Source organism: Pimephales promelas, chromosome 4 (genome assembly GCF_988280905.1).
Source record: "Pimephales promelas chromosome 4, fPimPro1.hap1.1, whole genome shotgun sequence".
NCBI lineage: Eukaryota > Metazoa > Chordata > Actinopteri > Cypriniformes > Leuciscidae > Pimephales > Pimephales promelas.
The window spans coordinates 28,166,200-28,186,081 of record NC_142772.1 but is presented as its reverse complement, the minus strand read 5'-3'; the positions used below and the strand labels follow the sequence as shown (position 1 = coordinate 28,186,081).

The window sequence follows — 19,882 nt, the reverse complement described above, 5'->3', positions numbered from 1 at the left end:
GTTTGGCGAGCTGAACTCCTTGGGGCGGCTCAACATGCATGTCAACACAAGCTGCTTTAATTGCTTTAAATTGTTGATGCCTGCTGAGATATTATGAAATATAAACAATTCTCTTAGGCGATTATGTCTTTGCCCATATTTGACTGTTATCCTCTTAAGCTTTTTAAACAGATGGAACATTTAACTTGTGTTTTCAGCAATTTTTCAAAACAGTTTAATGTGTCCCAGCTCTATTTCTTTCAGAATTTGAAGAAGAAGGTTGAAAATAGTGAGATTTGTTTTATTTATTTTCTCAAATAGGTATGTTACTTCCTTTGAAACGGGTAACCAGCCTGTCACTGACATTTTTCACTTCGTTGTCTATGATGGTGAGAACAACCGTCTGGAAAACCAGATGTTCACTATCACCATCACCTCTACCCAAAGGCAGCCACCTGTAGTCACTGTCCGGAGCGGCATTAAGGTGACCATAGTTCTCACTTTAATTTAAGATCTGGTTCTTTCAGCATTTTTAAACTCTTTATGGCGTTTCCTATGGACAGGTCCAGGAAGGAGGGAGAGTCCAGCTCTCAGCCAATCACATCATTGCATCAGACCCAGACACGCCCAAAAAGGACCTGCTGGTGTGGCTGATCAGCCCACCCAAATACGGCCACATTGAGAACACCAAGCAAGGTTAATCACTCAACACTGTCTCCATGTGTATATTATATAACCTAGCATTATATGTTAGTTTTCTTTTCTGAGTCATTCGGGGCTTTTTTTTTTTTCTTCTTTTTTTTTTTGTTTTAGTTGCTGATGGTGTAATTTTATTCATGAGCAGAGCACCCATTTGGAGTGCTAGAGATTTATAGATGTGTGAAATTCAGATTAAAGCAGTAATCTTTATTCAGGCTTTCTGTTTGAGGAAGGAAGATGAAAGGAGGTGCATATCATGGTGGAACATAAACACCCAACGACAGCCAAAACAAATGTTTTTCACTCAAAACACACCAGCAAACTCTGATTTCTGCTTGATGTATCTACTTTCATTTTCATGATTTTGGCTTTGTTTTTGTTCCTCACAACCATTTATTCTTAAACTTCAAATGGTCTTCGTTTCCTGTTTACACTTCTGGGCTTTGGGGTCTATACGACCTCAACAATTTGAGTAATTGTACAAAAAATATACATTTTTAATCATACAAATAATATATCATTTGTTTGTTTACTTCTCATCTATTCATTAAAGCTGTGTTTTTTGGAGATATAAAGTACTTTTGTATCCATATACCACACAATTCCTCAACTACACCATTAGCTTTAGCATTAGCATATAAAAATTACATTTGTTTATGATACATTGCATTTATGCTCTAGTTCTAGGCCTTCATTTCTGAGTAAAAATTTTCAGATTTATGGCGGATTTTGTATTTTTATTTTTATTTTTTTTTGGGGGGGGGGGGGGGGTATATTTAGTTTTTTTTTTTTTTTTTTTTTTTTTTCACATTTCCCATTGATTTCAATGTGGTTTTCAACGAAGACCAGGAGTGTAACTTTTTCTTTTTTTTTTTACATACCTTCAGAACAACTGAATCAAGTCCAGTTTTTTGTGTGTGTGTGTGTATAGATAGATAATGTATGAAAAGTCAAAAAAAATTATTCCACTGAGATGAAGGGAACCTTTTTGTTAAGTAAAAGTCGATTGGGGTCGTATAGACCCCATGACCACATTGAGGGCTACATATTAGCAATCTGCCAACTGACAGTCACTCTCTGTTTAGTCTAGAAAGTGACCATTTCTGTTGTTGTTTTTGTTCCATGATCAATTATTTGTTTGGAAATTAGTCCCAGAAACGTTGCAGTCTTCAGAACTATGAGACTAAACTCAAGCTCAAAGTGCTGCGTTTGTTCAACACGCTGAGGTGTGTCATTTGTGTCCAGCTTTGATCGGTGGATCTCGCATGATCAGCCCTGACATCCCCTTCACTATAGAAGACCTCACTTCAGACCATATTTTCTACGTCCAAAACATCCGACAAGCCAACATCCGCCAGGATGTCTTCAGCTTTTACATCAGTGATGGATCAAGTCAAACCGAGGCTTTTGATGTCACCATAGACATCCAGGTATATTTGAAACACAGAACTATACTTCAGTTTTTACATGTACGCTTAGCATACAGCTGCTACAGTTGAATGTGTAGCCTTTCAAAGTTTACTCTATTGGATAGTGCGCAGAAACACAGGCGGTTGATACTAGCACTAGAAAGTTTGTCCAATGTCTGCGTTATTTCTCTCTAGAAGTTATGACAGAAAAAAAGTTATTTCTTAATTCCCTCACACAGGCACTCATCAACACATGTCTAATGTTATTGTTGTCTCCAGCGGTTTGTTGTTGTTCCCTATTTGACTGTGAAGTAATGGCCCAGACTAGTTTTGCCACCTTGTGGACAAACTAATGTACAAACTGGGTGTACAGATGTGTGTACTATGCTGATGACAATATCTACCTGATATTTTTATTCAAATTATTATTTGATGTGCCCTGCATGCATACACCAGTGCATGCATAAAAACCGAATAATAATTTAAGTTTAAGACTGCACGATCATTCTTTGATGTATTTTTTACAGAATATATTTTTCAAAATCCATTTTGATATTACTTTAAAAGACATACAGGTTCTTTGGTTTTACTTCATTTAACATCCTCTTATAAACGTTTGATGGTTGGGCTCACTGAGACGTAGATTCAAAGCTGCCTTTCCTCCCTCTCTTTCCTGACTTGTCAGGTTTGCATATAATATGTTATGTGATGTTGTTTATAGCACACCAAGGAGGACAGAGTACCAATTATCTCAGTAAACAGCATCCAAGTGGAGGAGAACTCCGGTGTTGTCATCACTAACTCCTCCCTAAATGTGCTGGACCAGGACACACCTGAGAATGAGCTTCTCCTCACCATCATCAAGAAGCCTTCATATGGTCAGTGCCTCTCTTTCTTTCTCTATTTCTCTTCATATTCTCACTCCATTCCCTTGGCTGTCACTCTTTCATGGCCGTCCTTCAGCAAACATCCATTATTTGTCACATTACCGCTCCTGTGTGGCTGATTGATGTTCTTGTCATTGTGCCGTTGACTAGAGAACCGATGGAAAGGCCACGACCCACAGGGCTTTATTGGTTAAAGGACAAGTCCGGTATTTTACACTTAAAGCCCTATTTTAAGATCGTTTCTGATGAAATAGAATGGTTAAGATAAAAATGTTGACAGTGACACATACTACTGTCCCGAGAATTTTACGTTTCTGCGGTTGCACCCCCCCACTTCCACAATGGGTTGCATACAGTAGGTGCACTGTAACAATCCTGTCTAAAACACATTACACTTCAGTTTACAAAGACTTGAAACTCACTGAGTGGTCTGTGGTGTTCACTGATATGCTCACACAAAAATTGCTGCGAAAGATGCTTTCCAACAGATTTTATCTTAGTTTTTGCCCCAAGTGAATGGAGTTAGACAAAAACTACGATAAAACCTGTTGGAAAGCATCTTTCACACCCATGCAACTATTGTAGAGGTGGGGGGGGTGCAACCACAGAAATCGAAAATTCTCGGGACAGCAGCATGTGTCAAAATTTTTATCTTAACCGTTCTATTTCATCAGAAATAATCTTAAAACAGGGCTTTAAGTGTGAAATAACAAACTTTGGCTTTAAACTTGCATGTCAAGGTGTTCCAAGCAGTTTGGACCTGACAGAACTGAAACAGCCAGTGTCAGAGTGTTATGACAGCAGTGCCGCTATACAAAAAATGACATAGAGGGACCATCAGAGGTGAAGTGCACATTTATTTGAAAATGTGTGTTTATGCTGTGTTTGATGGGAAACAGTGAGAAGGAGCATATTAATTTCCATTTCTTTGCAATGTTTCTCTGTGTTTGTGTCTCCATAGGGAAGCTTCGCAGAAGGCAGTTTTACTCTCAACCTTTAGAGAACGGCAGGATTCTTCAGCAGGGATCCACCTTCACCTACCAGGATGTTCTAGACGAGCTGCTGGTCTACACCCCTGACGGACGTGGCTCTGGGACCGATGAGGTCCAGTTTTCTGTGACAGACGGCATTTACACAGAGATGGGCCGTCTTGAGTTCAGCATGGATATTAGGAAGAGAGAAGGCCCTAGAGTCACAATCAACAGAGGACTACAGATTGCAGCAGGTTACATAACATTACAGGGTTACTGATTGATTAGGATGCTTATTTTTAGTAGTCTTCAAAATAGCGTAATTTAGTCAATCTCTAACTTCACTTTCTGAAATGAGTGTAAAAATAGACTTGCCACATGGAAAGTGCTGACATCACTTCTTCTAAGCATACAGTAATCTGTAAAAAACAAAAAACAACTATTTGAAACAAGAAAAACTATTGCTGTCCCCGATACTGCCCAACTCCTCACCATAAGCAGATCTTCTATTAGTATTATTTCAAATGGTCTGTACTAATATTATTGAATCATGAAAAATGATATTACTTAGTTAGTTTTTGATCATTTTTTTGGTTTTATTGAAGAATAAAAACACAATGAAAATTGCATTGTGTTTTTTTCTGTTTCCCCAATCATAAAAAGTAGGTCCACAATGTTGTTTGATTTTCTTTTACAAAAATATTTTAATTTTAGGAAATTAATTTTAAATTATCCAAAAAATGATGATCAATTAATGACAAAGTTTCCAAACTTTCCAAAAGCAATATTTGGGGAAGAGGTAATCTAGAAATTCATCATTCATCATTCTCTCATATCATTTCTGTATTTTTTTATCTGTGGAACACAAAAAGATATGGATGAGAAGCACATAACAGTCACATAAAATAAGCACATAAAAAGTCTTCTGAAGCCATTCAACAGCTTTGTGTGAAGACAAGACCGAAATTATGCCATTATGCAATTTTAATCTCCCTCTTCCAGACTTATTTGTGAACTAGAAAAGCATCCCACACTCTAAGAACCACTGCAGTTTTGTTCATACCTACAGTAGTTACACTGAGTTGATGTTAATAAATAACTCAAATACCTGTGTAATTTCTCTTACCGTTGCTCATTCCTCCCGGCAGGTTCCTCATCTAAGATCACAGAGCAGCATCTGAAAGGAACGGATATAGATTCAGATAACCTTAAGCTGCGGTTCACCCTCACTAAAGACTTGAGTGTGGGATCCCTGCTGCTGAATACAGGCAGAAACAAGGCTCAGATAACTGTCAAAGGACCTGTCACCAGCTTCACCCAGGATGACATTAACAAAGGTTTTTTTCCTACATTGCTCTCTCTCTCTCTCTCGCTCTCACTTTCATTCATAGGAAATTTCTATGCAGAGATGCATTGTCTCACATGGTTTTGCACCTCGTCTGTTAGGACATGTGGAATACATTCATGAAAAGGGAGAAAGTGGAGGCAGCTTCTCTTTCAAGTTCAACCTTGAAGATCCCGAGGGCAACAGAGTCATTGACCAGTCTTTCTTCATTAGTGTTCTGGGTGAGCCAAGAATTTATTTTGGTACATTGAAAAGTGCATGTTCAGGAACGTTAGAAGAAAGTTATTTTGAAACATTCCCATCTCGTTTTCTCTCAGAGGACAGACTTCCTCCCACCGTGGTGGTTAATAAAGGTTTGGTTTTGGATGAGAACACCTTGAAGAAGATCACAACACTGCAGCTCTCCTCTACAGATCAGGACAGTGAACCAGATGAACTTATTTATCGAATCACCAAACAGCCCCAACTTGGCCATCTAGAACATTCCAGCAAACCAGGTACACAAAAACGGACAAATATACTCACCATACTTCAGTTGTAGCAGTGACTAAGCAAAAGTGGTGACACTGTTAACTGAACTATATAATTCAATGTCAAAGTAGTAGCTCAGCTTTCAAAATAATGTGGATTTTCCAGTAGCAAGCTACTTTGTCCAACAAGTAGCAGTGTAGCATAACAGAATTGTACATTGCTGTTAAATGCCATATTAGAAGAATTATCCTTGAGCAAGCTAGGGAAATAATTACGCTCGTCAAAAATGTCCACTATCTCATTTTGTAGTGCTAAATAGATGTAGTATAGCGAAATGTGTAATGTCCATGTAATTCATTCTAGTGAATGTTGTTCAGACAGTTCATTCAATTCATTTGAAACAACTGATAAAAAACAGTAATGACATGTTTGCTGCAATATTATCAGGGAAAATGATTATCAGGTCGGTATATAGCAATATCCACCATCAGACTGTCACAGTCTTCGTCTGCACCGTCCTGTCTGCGTCTCCAGCACTACACTTCCCAGGATCCTCTCGTCTCCACACCTGAACTCACTCCCTCATCAGCCTCCCGTTCAGCGTCCTGTTAATCTGTTACACCTGTTTTCCACCTTGTTATGTTTGATTCCCCTGTGTATTTAGTTCCCTCAGTTTCCTTCAGTCTTTGTCGATCGTTGTTAATGTTACGCTGTGTTCTGCCTGCCTGTCTTCAGTTTATTTGTGATTAAACCCGTATATTGGAGCTTTTTGGACTCTGCTTGTCTGTCTGCCTGCACCTACCCCGTGACAGAACGATCGACCCCCAAATTGGGATTAAAACATGGATTCCTTCGTGGCGGTTCAACTTCTCTGCCTGGAGCAGGAGGACCGGTCCCTGGAGGACCATTTGATGGATTTCCTCTCCCTCATTCCATCCACAACCTTCCCGGACGACAGCCTCTGCAGCTTTCTTTATGCTGGCCTCAACACCGCCACCAGAGCGCAGTTGTCCGGGAACGGTCCCCCGGGGAGTTTCGCAGCATATGTGGAGTGGGTGCTGGTGTCCTGCGGATCTCCCTACACCATCGATGACGGCACCAGCCCCACTCCAACGCTCGAGCCTTCCTCTCCACTGGTTCCGTCCAGCCCCGCCGAGCCGGGGCTCTCCTCTTCGCTGGCTTCGACCAGCCCCGTCCAGACCGTCCAGCCAGCGCCCGATACCGTCCAGCCAGAGCCAGAGCCCGAGACCGTCCAGCCAGAGCCAGAGCCCGAGACCGTCCAGCCAGAGCCAGAGCCCGAGACCGTCCAGCCAGAGCCAGAGCCCGAGACCGTCCAGCCAGAGCCCGAGACCGTCCAGCCAGAGCCAGAGCCCGAGACCGTCCAGCCAGAGCCAGAGCCCGAGACCGTCCAGCCAGAGCCAGAGCCCGAGACCGTCCAGCCAGAGCCAGAGCCCGAGACCGTCCAGCCAGAGCCAGAGCCCGAGACCGTCCAGCCAGAGCCTGCGCCAGAGACCGTCCAGCCTGCGCCAGAGACCGTCCAGCCTGCGCCAGAGATCGTCCAGCCTGCGCCAGAGACCAGGATCCCACCCAGCCTCCCTCTCCCGCCTCCTCCCATCAGTCATCCGTCAGCTCTTCCGTTTACCTGCTCCCCTGACCCTGCCTGGTCGCTGGATCCTCAGTTTTCGCCTCCCACCTCCTCCACCTGGACACTTCCTCGGCCCCCGGTCCCATCGGCTTCCCCGTGGCTGCTACCTCCCTCAGCTCCTCCATGGTCCCACAGTCCACCAGTTCGGCCAGGCTCCCTCGTCCCTCCGAACTCCCTGCACTCCCTCGTCATCCTCCCTTCACCTTTGGACTTCCTTCCCTTGGCTCCGCCCCGTCATGTCACCCCCCCGGTTCAGTTGGACTCCTCACTCCCTCCAGTCACCCGTCAGCCCTCACGCACTCTGACCTCACCGTGTCCCTCTGTGCCCCTGTCGTCACTTCCGTCACCTGAGCCTGCGGTGTCACCATGGTCCCTCGGTCCCTCCTCAGCACCATATGTCATCGGTCCCTCTGCTTCACCCTGGTCTCCTCTCCCATCTGCTCCGCCCCTGTCAGTCGGCCCCCTGGTGTTGTCAGCCCCGATTCCATCGGCTCCACCAGGGGTCCTCCCTCCAGCTGCTCCGCCCTGGTCTCGCCCTCATCATGCTCCGCCCTGGTCTCGCCCTCATCACGCTCCGCCCTGGTCTCGCCCTCAGCCTGCTCCGCCCTGGTCTCGCCCTCAGCCTGCTCCGCCCTGGCCACGCCCTCAGCCTGCTCCGCCCTGGCCACGCCCTCAGCCTCCTCCGCCCTGGCCACGCCCTCAGCCTGCTCCGCCCTGGCCACGCCCTCAGCCTGCTCCACCCTGGCCACGCCCTCAGCCTGCTCCACCCTGGCCACGCCCTCAGCCTGCTCCGCCCTGGCCACGCCCTCAGCCTGCTCCGCCCTGGCCACGCCCCGCCCAGCCCCCAGTTCGTCCCCCCTCCTTCCTCTGTTATGCGGCGTGAGGTCACGCCTCCCGGGAGGGGGGAGTTCTGTCACAGTCTTCGTCTGCACCGTCCTGTCTGCGTCTCCAGCACTACACTTCCCAGGATCCTCTCGTCTCCACACCTGAACTCACTCCCTCATCAGCCTCCCGTTCAGCGTCCTGTTAATCTGTTACACCTGTTTTCCACCTTGTTATGTTTGATTCCCCTGTGTATTTAGTTCCCTCAGTTTCCTTCAGTCTTTGTCGATCGTTGTTAATGTTACGCTGTGTTCTGCCTGCCTGTCTTCAGTTTATTTGTGATTAAACCCGTATATTGGAGCTTTTTGGACTCTGCTTGTCTGTCTGCCTGCACCTACCCCGTGACACAGACAAGGATTTATATATATATATATATATATATATATATATATATATATATATATATATATATATATATAATTTACTGGGGCTTGTGTCCTAGTAAAAAGGGTCTAGTGATGTCCTTGGTTCTACATAAAAAAGACTTTCAGTTATGCCCTTTTATTTATAGCTTGTGGTGTAGCTTGCTACTTTCCAAAAGAGTAGTTTAATTGAATTATGGATAGCTTGTACCTTGGCAATCTACAGTTTGAAAGTAGCTTCGTAAAACTATTTATTATTTATTATTGTTATCCTTTAGAGGGCCATTTAGTTGATCCGTGGTGGGTTTATAATGGTGGTGGATGAGTTTACGCTATTATTTGATTCCAGTGCTGGTCACTGGAGAAGTTTCACTATTACATACTGTATGGTCTGTATTCACACAGTCACAATTCTGCCACATATGTACAAGACTACATACACGTACATACCTCTGCTCATCCACAAATACACATACTAGACTAGAGCATCATTGTTATTCCTGTCTCTATCAAAGATTTTATCTGAACAGCCTAAGAGGTCATAATAATATATATTTATAGCTTGTAGTCCCAGTGCGGTGTGGACTGTTCAGCAGAGCAGTAAATTAATAAAAGCTGGCCACATCTGCCAGGGAATGTTTATAAATTGCATGGAAGATATATAGCATGTTTCGTATCTAAACATCATGTTAAAATAAAGACGGAGAACCCATTGAGCCTATTGATCTCTATCAGGGTGTCATGGGTGAAGATCAGATTTCCATTTTCTTCCCGTCCTTCTTGGTGTTGCCCGGACTGCTCTCAATGGGATTTCTGCTGTAGTGCATGTTTTATTCATCCATTGCAGTTGACCTGTGGGATATTTTGAATGGTGGCAATTGATCTTACATTATTATTTGATACCAAGTGCAGAATATGAAGTGGTGGGCTGCTGGTCACTGAAGACTTTTGCACTGTTTGATCCTGTTGCAGGAACAAGGATCAGCACGTTTACCCAGGCTGACCTGGCCTCCCGCAACATTCAGTATGTCCATACCAGTGAAGAGGAGACACACTCCGATGACTTCACCTTTACTGTATCTGATGGAGGAAATGAGGTGCACACACACACACACACAGATTTTGTGTTTTATGACTCTCCATTGACATAATGCTCTTTGGATCATCTCCAATCACGCTGGAGAACATAATTATCAGGTTTTATACAAAATTGTTGAATATCTGCAGCTTGAGTGCTGGTCAGTGTTGTTACTGTTAACTATTAACTATTAAAAATATTGTTTTTGTTTAAGCTACTAAAGTTTAAAAAAATTATAAAATAAAATCCTACTTGAAAATATTAATAAATGCTAAAATAATGATGGGTGCTGCCATAAATGCGAAAGAGGCTAAGACATTTTGAAATTCATGTGAACTTTTCACTCAAATTGTTATGCTGATGATATAATTTGGCAAAAAAAATATTATATTATATTATATTATATTATTACACATCCTTCAAGATAACTAACATGGAGATAAACATGTCTCTTTCTATTTCTCATTGCACACATGCTGAGCACACTTCCTCTCAGAGTAAACTAAACCCCCCTCTCACCTTTTCATACTCTCTTCCTTTCACCTCTTTCCTTTCCATTATAAACACATACACTCCCACACACACACTAATTAGGGCCGGAAGAGCTTGAATCACAGGCTGCCTAGTGAGTGTCTGAAAGAGATTAACATACCGGAGCATTCAAGTTATCCAACAAAAGGGTCTTCTCCCAGTAGGAAACACTACTCTTCTGCCATTCTGAATGGAAAATGAATTGCAAATGCACTCTGTGTTTGTGCTGTGCTGCTTAATTAAAGACGCATTTTTTTATTAATGGTGTAGTATTACATATGGCAGTCAACTTAAACTTATACTGACATATAGAAGTTTAGACAGCCAGCCATGATTCATTTATCCCATAAGCAAAATTCGTATGGTTACAAAAATTAAGTTAGTAGTATTCAGCTGGTCATCTGTTCTCAAAATGACGGCCCACATGAGGTGATCTGATCCATGTAAAATACAACAGCTTTTGTTAGGCTACTGATGACTGAAATCTTCATCTCATGTAACTTTGCATACGAAGTATGCTTTAAAACAAAAACATGATTAAATAAAATAATGTAAAGTACTTAGTACATCTTAAATGTACTAATTTTCTAGGTTTTATGAAATAGGATGAGTTTTTGCGTTATCTATTTCATTTTAGCTGACATTGGTCTGCTTTTCTTTATGCTCTCTCTCTTTCTGCTCTGATTTGATTATTACATAAACCTAATTAGTCGGAAATTAGATTTTATGCTGCAGAACAATTGAGCTCATATCTAGATTCAATTTCTGAGCATTTAATTATTTCATTACTGCTGTGCTGTTGTTCTCCAGATTTCACAGACATTCTACATCACCATCCGGCCGGTGGACGACTCTCTGCCAGTCCTACAGGTGCCAGGGATGAGGGTGCAGGAAGGAGTGAGGAAGACCATCACTGAGTTCGAGCTGAAGGCTACAGATGCGGACACAGAGGTATCAATGTTAACTGAAGTTTACCCCAACTGTGCTTTCAATTATGCTGTGGTTGTGCTTCATTTATTCTTGATAAAGTGTAAAAAATGACAGTAATAATTTACAATACAATTTCATTTGTTAACATTTAACTAACAATGAACAATACATCTTCTGCATTTAAAATGTTAATAAATGTAATCTGAGCGTTTACTACTTACATTTACATGGAGAAGTTGTTAAAAGTGGAATTGCATGATTTTGCCTGTAACATTTCTTTTTTTTTTTTTAAAGTCAGAGCGCTATGTTATTTTGCTCCATCACAAGCATAACACATGCTACCTGCCTATAATGCAACTATTACATGTCAGAAAAAAATCAGTGGAATGAGAGTGAACATGATGATATGGTGGAATAAGTCAGGCCTTCTAAATAATAGAGCCAATCACTGATTGATAAAGTCATTGCGTCTCTGCAGCTGCCGTTGGAAGCTCCGGTTGCACCACTGTGTTCAAAATCGCGTATTTCCCTACTATAGTATATATTAGGCGAAAAACAGTATGTGAAAAAAAAAAAGTATGTCCACATTCACAGTACTTGTAAAAGAGTAGCCAAAAATCATACGGATGACCTACTACTTCTTACGAGATCCTGAAGTGTGCAATGTGCATACAATGGACTCTTTACTATCCCATGGGAGAGGATTTATGAATGGCAGTGAAGCAACGCTGGTAGGTCTCATTATAATGACAACATGGCGAATGTACTACACACATTCATACTATTTAGAACATACCTTTTGGTCGTGAAGTAATTACACGCTCAAGAGAGTATGGTTTAGGACTGCACATGTGCATTGACTGCTCCAGCCTGAAAAATATGCAATTCCAGATCACTTTGAGCGAGATAAATTTCTGTCAAACCCTGCTCGACTCACATATTCTGGTGCATACAGCTGACATCTGTCGCATTAAACTTCAGTGCTCATGTAATTAGTGGCAATTTATTTTAATTTCACACCTCTTTGACAATCTGTCTATCCAATTCTCTGTTAGGAGGACTCTGTTACATTCACTGTCGTTCAGGCTCCTCGTCACGGGACCATCGAGCGCACAAGTAATGGTCAACATTACCGTCAGACTAACATCTTCACTATGGATGACATCTATCAGAATCGGATCAGTTACAACCATGATGGCAGTAACTCTCTCAAAGACCGATTCACCTTCACTGTCGGTGATGGCACCAACATGTTCTTTATCATCGAAGAGGGTGGAAAAGAGGTTGGTAGTCTTACTGTGTTTTTTGACTGTGTTGAAAAACTTGTAAAAACTCTTGTAATTGGACTCTTTTAGTCATGGTCATAACCATACCCCTTTCAAGAAACACCCTGGGAATTTTAATGACCACAGAGAGTCATGACCTCAGTTTAACATGTCTTCTGGAGGACACTGGCTTTTTAAAGCATAGTGGGCCCGTCATTATACTGCAGTATTACAACCCACACAGACCACAGGGTGAGCGCCTCCTGCTGGCCTCTCTAATATCTTTTTCAACATCAACCTCTGCTTTTTTCATTTGGCTTCAGTGGGAAACCATGTGAGGGCTGCGGGGTGATCTCCCTGTGAGAATGGTCCTTACTGGTAAAAAAAAAAAAAAAGTCAATGGAAAGTTCACACAGATATACATTTTTGTATAAATTTATTATTGTATTTATTTATTTTTAAGAAATTAATTCAGTAAGGATGCATTATATTGATCAAATGACAGAAAAGACATAATGCTACAAAAGATTTATATTTCAAATAAATGCTGTTATCTTAAACTGTCCAGTCAAAGAGAAAGGAGTGACTCATCCAAATGTATATAAAGCAATATTTGGAAATACAAAAACAGTTCCCTTTTCACGCTGTGGAATCCGTATTCCAAAACAGTGCTCAATTTCCTCTGGTGAAGCACGTGCTTTGCTTTTAGCTTTGGAACATTTTGAAAATGGACAACAAAAGGATTCTATAATTTTTACAGACTTAAATCTTTCCTTCAAGCAATGTGCACTTTAAAAATTGATCATCCTTTGGGAGACTAATGCTGCGTTCACGTGTTATGGAAAATAGGATATTTATGGTATTTACCAGTGTGTTGCGTTCAAGTGCTTTTGTTGACGTAATGTGGTAAAAAGATGGAGATCCAGACGTGTTATTTAGCTAAAACTATTTTAGATTGCTTAAGTCATCTGCTACAGCAAGTCAAGAAAAGGATTTATCAAAACTCAAACAGTAAATAATATGCTGTATATTTTCTAGATCATGAATAGTATATATTTTTACCATTCACGACCATAGACAGTATGTTCACAACTCTCGCGGTGCTCTCCGCCATTTTGAAAAGATCAAAGGTTATCTCATCTCAGCAACTCGTCCATCAAAATATTCTACGAGTTGCCCAGTGGAAAATACCACATGAGGGGGTGTTCATGTGCATTTTCCACGTCGGCTTTTGGTATTTACCATAATTACCATAGCACATGAACGCAGCATCTATCTTAACCAAAGTGGATTATCTAGATTGTCCTGGGCTTAATACTAGTACAATTATTTTTTATGAAGTTACCTCAGTTAAGGATGTATGTACTAAGATTATGCCTGAAAAGGTTTTGGTTTTGTTTATCATATGTAATTTAAAAAAATCTTATATAATATGACTTGCTGTTTTTGCTTGTTTTGGTTTTTATTGTATTTATATGATAGTTGTATTTTTGTAATTTAATTTTTGCCTTGAAAATTAATAATGCACTAAATACAACAATCTGAATCTATTTAAATAATCCTGGAAAAAAGTTTCCACAAAAATATTAAGTAGGAACTGTTTTCATTTCATCAAGAAATGTTTTTTGACCGGCAAATCAGATCATATAATAATGATTTCTGAAGGATCATTCGACACTGGAGTAATGATACTAAAAAAATCAGCTTTGCCATTACATAAATTAGATTTTAATACATATTTATATATAAAACAGTTTTTTAAAATTGCAATAACATTTTACAATATTTACATTTTCACTGTATTTTTGATCAAATAAATGCAGCCTTGATGAGAATAAGAGACTTACCAACAATCTTCCCTATTGAACAGTAGCGTATACACATAAAATTATGGGGGTTTTTTTCATTTGTTTTTGTATTGCTCATTTCCTTACATTTATAAAGACATATGGGAAATACATAAACACACAAGGAATATAAATTACCATATTATGAATCATCTAAAGGTATCGAGTCCATTTGTTTAACATAGCCATTTAGGGAGCATGTCAGCTCTCGCTCTCTCTCTTTCTCCATCATAATAACTCCATCCATCCATCAGCAGTGTCTTTTTCCTCTTCTAGCTGCGTCAGCTGGCTGTCAGCTGTTCTGTTCTGGGAGGTAAATGGTCTCTCGGTAGATATTGAAGGGGCACCTCGTCTTGTCATTAGATGACAAAATAGCAGCCCTGTGACATTGTTTAATCTGGAAGTCCTAGAACACCATTACTCAGCACTTTAGAATTTAAATAGGTTTGATCTAGGATTGAATGGATATTAAAGTTAGCATTGTTGGGAAAAGAGAAACAGTTACTCTTAGTAATACATGGAACAGGGTTTGCATCAGCCAGGAGGATTTACATAGTATGTATATGTAAAATAATATCCTTTGTTGCAGGTTGTCACAGCTGCACCACAAAAGTTTAAAATTGACATTTCACCTGTTGATGATGGGACCCCTCGTATTGTCACCAACCTGGGCTTGCACTGGCTGGAGTACATGGAAAATAAGGTCACTTTAATAACTCCATTTGTATGTATAATTAATAAGAGCTCAATAAATTAATGTGATCAATCGATGAGAAGTTGATGTCTCAACTAACAGTACACTTCTGCCTCCTACTGGTTTTATCTTGCATTAGTGCTCAGCCAAATGATTGAGTAAAATTTTGACGTGAAATGCAATTTTAGGCCACCAATTTGATCTCCAAGAAAGAGCTACTCACTATTGATCCAGACACAGATGATGGACAACTGACTTATGAAATCACTACAGAAGCTAAACACGGCTACCTGGAGAGTAAACTCAATCCTGGCAAACCCATCACCTCTTTCACGCAAGGTATTATGAACAACTCCCAACGCCAAGAGCACACTACATGGCTGAAGCTATTCTGTGACAAAAGCATAGCTGACACATAGACAGTCTCCTTTTAATCCACAACGTATTAGATACGCAATTTATCCTGACTAAAGCTGCCCACGTCTCCCTAACCACTGTCTTTATGTTTGTTTTTCCTATTACACAAGCCTTCCACCATATTTTTCAATGACCTGATTTGATTTCAAGAATCAACTCTGGCTCTGAATTTGTATTTTGGGATAATAATTACAGTTGGGGAGGAGAATGATCCTGTAATTGACTCACCAAGATTAACTAAACAGGTCAAATTAGCGTGAGAGCGCAATTCCAAAATAGTGCCGATGGGAGTGGAAAGTTCTGCACGTGATCTACTGAATCTACTGTGCAAATGAAAGAACACAGAAGCAAACGGATCATTTCAATAATAACCATCGCAATCTCCCAAGAGCAGCGCAAATTAGCGTCTGGTTTAAGACATGCTTGTTTGGGCGGACATGCTTGTTAATGGAGCAAATACCAGAAAATAAACTCAAGCAAACCTTAGTAAATCACAATGCCTAAATCATTTAAATATTCCCCCCCCCCCCCCCCCCCCCCATACATTTTTGCCTCTGAAAGGGAAACTCCTGCAAATGCCAATGCAATAAGGTTGGCCACAAAATAACCCTGTCCACGCCTTTTCAGCGCTTACTTTACACTGTTTGTCTTTAGTAAATCCTGACAGTAGTTTTTTAACACTAAAAGAAGGTTTGCGCTGGCTCAGGCTGTTAGTAAATCTGACCCCAAGACTGAGTAATTTTGTACAGAAACAAAATGAGTGAGTAGGCCGGCAAGCTTCAGTCTTCAAATGCATCAAATTCTGCTAGTGCATTTTGAGTTGTAAAATGTAATCTTAATTTATTCTGTTTTGCAGCCGACATAAACCTAGGCCTTATCCGATACGTTCTGAGTGAGGATAGGGTTCAAGAGACCATGGACAACTTCAAGTTCCTTGTGAAGGACAGCAAACCCAACATCGTCAGCGACAATGTGTTCCACATCCAGTGGTCACTTATCAGCTTTGAGCACAAGAGGTGCGCCCGGCTCGAATTTTGTTCTTGATCGAGTCTTCATCCAACCAACCTGTTTATGTCATGAATTGATGAAATTAGTTCATAGTAATGTTTTGTCTGCAGCTACAATGTGAGCGAAAAAGATGGAACCGTGGCGGTCACAGTAAAGAGGACTGGAAATCTGAACCAGTATGCTATTGTGCTGTGTCGTACCGAACAAGGCACTGCCACCTCCACCTCCAGCATGGGCTCTCGGGTTGGACAACAGGACTATGTTGAGTATGCTGGACAGGTATGTTGTATGTTCTTTATTATTTCAATGTTATATCAAATTCCCTTTGATTTGATCGACGGATTATTAGTCTAGAACCTTCAGAAGCTTTTTAATGTTCTTCAGGTTCAGTTTGATGAGAGAGAAGACACCAAGGTGTGCACCATTGTTATCAACGATGACCAGGTCTTTGAGAACATCGAGAGCTTTAATGTGGAGCTGAGTATGCCAGTGTACGCCCTACTGGGGTCAGTGACCCGAGCTAAAGTCAATATCAATGACACGGAGGATGAACCCACTCTGCAGTTTGATAAGAAGACCTACCACGTCAATGAGAGCAAAGGCTTTATCTTTGCTCCTATTGAGAGAAAGGGTCAGTGGAACCAATTCCTACCAAAGAAAGCTTTGAAAAGATGCATTATTACAAATCGTATTCCCAAGAATAATGCTCAAGAAGGTTACTTCATATTTAAGATTGGGCACAATTTTTTTTTATATAATTTAAGGGCCTGTCCTAATCTAAATATTGGGGCTGTTGTGTGTATTGTTTAAATTGTATGTAGAGGTAAATGCATTTATTAACATTTTGTACATTTTACATTTTCCCCAATTTTATATTTATACTTTCCCTTCATTGAATAACTTAATTAACACTAATAATTTATTAACTGTTAAATATAATCTTTAGCTAATCTCAAAATAAATTACCAATATATATATATATATTTACAGTTTTTTTGTAAACAAAAAATATATCATTATTAACAGTTTATACATTTTACATTTACATTTGTGTACATTGTAGATTTCCCCCAATTTTTATATTTATCCGTTCGCTTCAGTAAATAACTTAATAAACACTAATAATTTATTAATTGTTAAATGTAATATTTAGCTAATCTCAAAATCAATTATCAAAGTATACCATTTTTAATACTGTACATTATAATATTATGATCCCTAAATCCACATATTTTTAATATTGGGCATTTGTCGGTTTTCGACCATAACATGAAAAATCAACCAGAATTTATTGATTTAGCATTTATGTAGGCAAAGAAGTATAAATACGATAGATTTCAATATTGGCCATTTGTGAGTTATCAGCTTTTATATTAATTATTAATGATTAAATAAATATATATTATATCAGCCAAAAATGTCTGAAGTCAAGAAATCTATGAATGTGCATGTGTATAAATCTGTAAATCATAGTGTATTGATGGTAGGACAAAAAATTCTAAATGATCACAATCGCTAAAATGATCATCTTCATCATCATCTAAAAGTCATCTCTTGTCTTTGATCAGGTGACACCACCAGCACAGTCTCGGCCCTCTGCTACACTGTGCCTAAGTCTGCCCGGGGCAGCAGCCTTCACGCTCTGGAGTCCGGCTCGGACTATAAGACCCGTGGCATGAGCAGTGACAACAGAGTCATCTTTGGCCCAGGTGTGAGCATGTCCACCTGTGACGTAAAGCTGATTGATGACAGCGAGTATGAACTCTCTGAGGAGTTTCAGCTGGTGCTGTCGGACGCCTCTGACAATGCACGGATGGGTGATGTCACCGTGGCTAAAGTCATCATAGACGGTCCAAATGATGCCTCCACTGTCTTCCTGGGCAATGGGACCTTCACCTTCAGCGAAGATGCAGGTTGGTGGAGATCATCTGTCGTTGACAATATCATGGGTGTCAGCTTTGTAATCTGTGCAATACAATATCTATGAAATATTAACAGCCTGAAATATCTTCCCACAGGCACGATTGAAATCCCTGTTCTGCGGCAGGGCAGTGACCTTTCCTCAGTAACCTCTGTGTGGTGTGCCACACGTCCTGCAGAACAAGATTCGGCAACGCCCGGTGTTGACTACATCCCGAGTTCCAAAAAGGTGGAGTTTAAACCAGGCAAGACGGAGGAGGTAATAAAACTAGACTGTTCTGACAAACCGTAAGACGATTTGTATTTACAGGCCTCATTTCAATAAAATCACGTTCGATTTTTATTTATTTTTTGCATAGACATGCAGTTTGACCATAATGGATGACATCCAGAACCCTACAATTGAAGGGAAAGAGTCCTTCATTGTGTTTCTTAGCTCTCCTAACGGAGCGGTCCTGGCTGACCCATATGAAGCCTCTGTTTACATCACGGACACCGCCCAAGACAGTGCGTTTACTTGTCCATTACAATGGTTATCACTGTGATTTAGCAAAGCATGTAACATCATATGCTTTCTTCTTACAGTACCTAGCATGCAGTTTGAGAAGCTGACGTATACCATAAAGGAAAAAGATGGTGTCCTGCACATCCCCATTTTTAGGTTAGGAGATCTGTCCTATAAGTCTTCCGTCCGATGTTTCACACGTACAATGTCCGCCATGGTAATGGACGACTTTGAGGAGAGGAGAAATGCAGATGATTCTAGGATCACCTTCCGTAAAGGGGAGAAGGTACGATAAATATGGTTTGTTATTAAAGGATTAGTTCACTTTTGAAAAAACTTTTGCTGATAATTTACTCACCCCCATGTCATCCAAGATGTCCATGTCTTTCTTTCCTCAGTCGAAAAGAAATTTAGGTTTTTGATGAAAACATTCCAGGATTTTTCTCCATATAATGGACTTCAATGGGAAGCGGATGGTTCAAGGTCCAAAAGATAGTGTTAATAACAGTTTCAGATGCAGCTTCAAATGTCTTTAAACGACACCAGACGATGAATAAGGGTCTTATCATGCGAAACGATCGGTTATTTTAAAGCTTATTCCAAAAATGTAACTTTTCTAAGGACAAATGCTAGCCTTGCTATATTCTCTGAGGCGCGTTTGTAACGTCACGTAATACGTAATTACGTTCAAAAGGTCACGGGCGACGTAGCCGGAAGTACAGAATCAAAATCGTCTGACATCGTTGTTTTTCCTTTTAATTCCTTTTTTTGTAAACGGTGTTTGAGCTAGTTTGCACGTTCAACCTATGCATTCAACTTGTAAACACCGACTCTGTACTTTTGGCTACGTCGCCCGTGACCTTTTGAACGTAATACGTGACGTTGCAAATGCGCCTCACAGAATAGAGCAAGGCTAGCATTTGTCCTTAGAAAAGTTACATTTTTGGAATAAGTTTTGAAATAACCGATCGTTTCGCATGATAAGACCCTTATTCATCGTCTGGTGTCGTTTAAAGACATTTGAAGCTGCATCTGAA

General features: G+C 40.5%; 1 protein-coding gene across 3 annotated transcripts in view; it reads left to right on the top strand.

The window, feature by feature from the left end:
• Window positions 1-19,882, top strand: part of fras1 (Fraser extracellular matrix complex subunit 1) — a 125,647-nt gene that overhangs the window by 96,879 nt on the left and 8,886 nt on the right. For all 3 annotated transcript variants that reach the window (XM_089130216.1, XM_089130215.1, XM_089130217.1), the window contains 20 exons: window positions 301-463; window positions 543-675; window positions 1,924-2,108; window positions 2,809-2,965; window positions 3,936-4,199; window positions 5,094-5,282; window positions 5,392-5,511; window positions 5,608-5,787; window positions 9,623-9,747; window positions 11,070-11,210; window positions 12,245-12,472; window positions 14,891-15,004; window positions 15,184-15,334; window positions 16,269-16,428; window positions 16,531-16,699; window positions 16,805-17,051; window positions 17,989-18,333; window positions 18,439-18,599; window positions 18,700-18,847; window positions 18,926-19,131. In XM_089130216.1, the coding sequence (XP_088986342.1) occupies window positions 301-463; window positions 543-675; window positions 1,924-2,108; window positions 2,809-2,965; window positions 3,936-4,199; window positions 5,094-5,282; window positions 5,392-5,511; window positions 5,608-5,787; window positions 9,623-9,747; window positions 11,070-11,210; window positions 12,245-12,472; window positions 14,891-15,004; window positions 15,184-15,334; window positions 16,269-16,428; window positions 16,531-16,699; window positions 16,805-17,051; window positions 17,989-18,333; window positions 18,439-18,599; window positions 18,700-18,847; window positions 18,926-19,131 (3,586 nt within the window). The remainder of the gene's footprint in view (window positions 1-300; window positions 464-542; window positions 676-1,923; window positions 2,109-2,808; window positions 2,966-3,935; window positions 4,200-5,093; window positions 5,283-5,391; window positions 5,512-5,607; window positions 5,788-9,622; window positions 9,748-11,069; window positions 11,211-12,244; window positions 12,473-14,890; window positions 15,005-15,183; window positions 15,335-16,268; window positions 16,429-16,530; window positions 16,700-16,804; window positions 17,052-17,988; window positions 18,334-18,438; window positions 18,600-18,699; window positions 18,848-18,925; window positions 19,132-19,882) is intronic.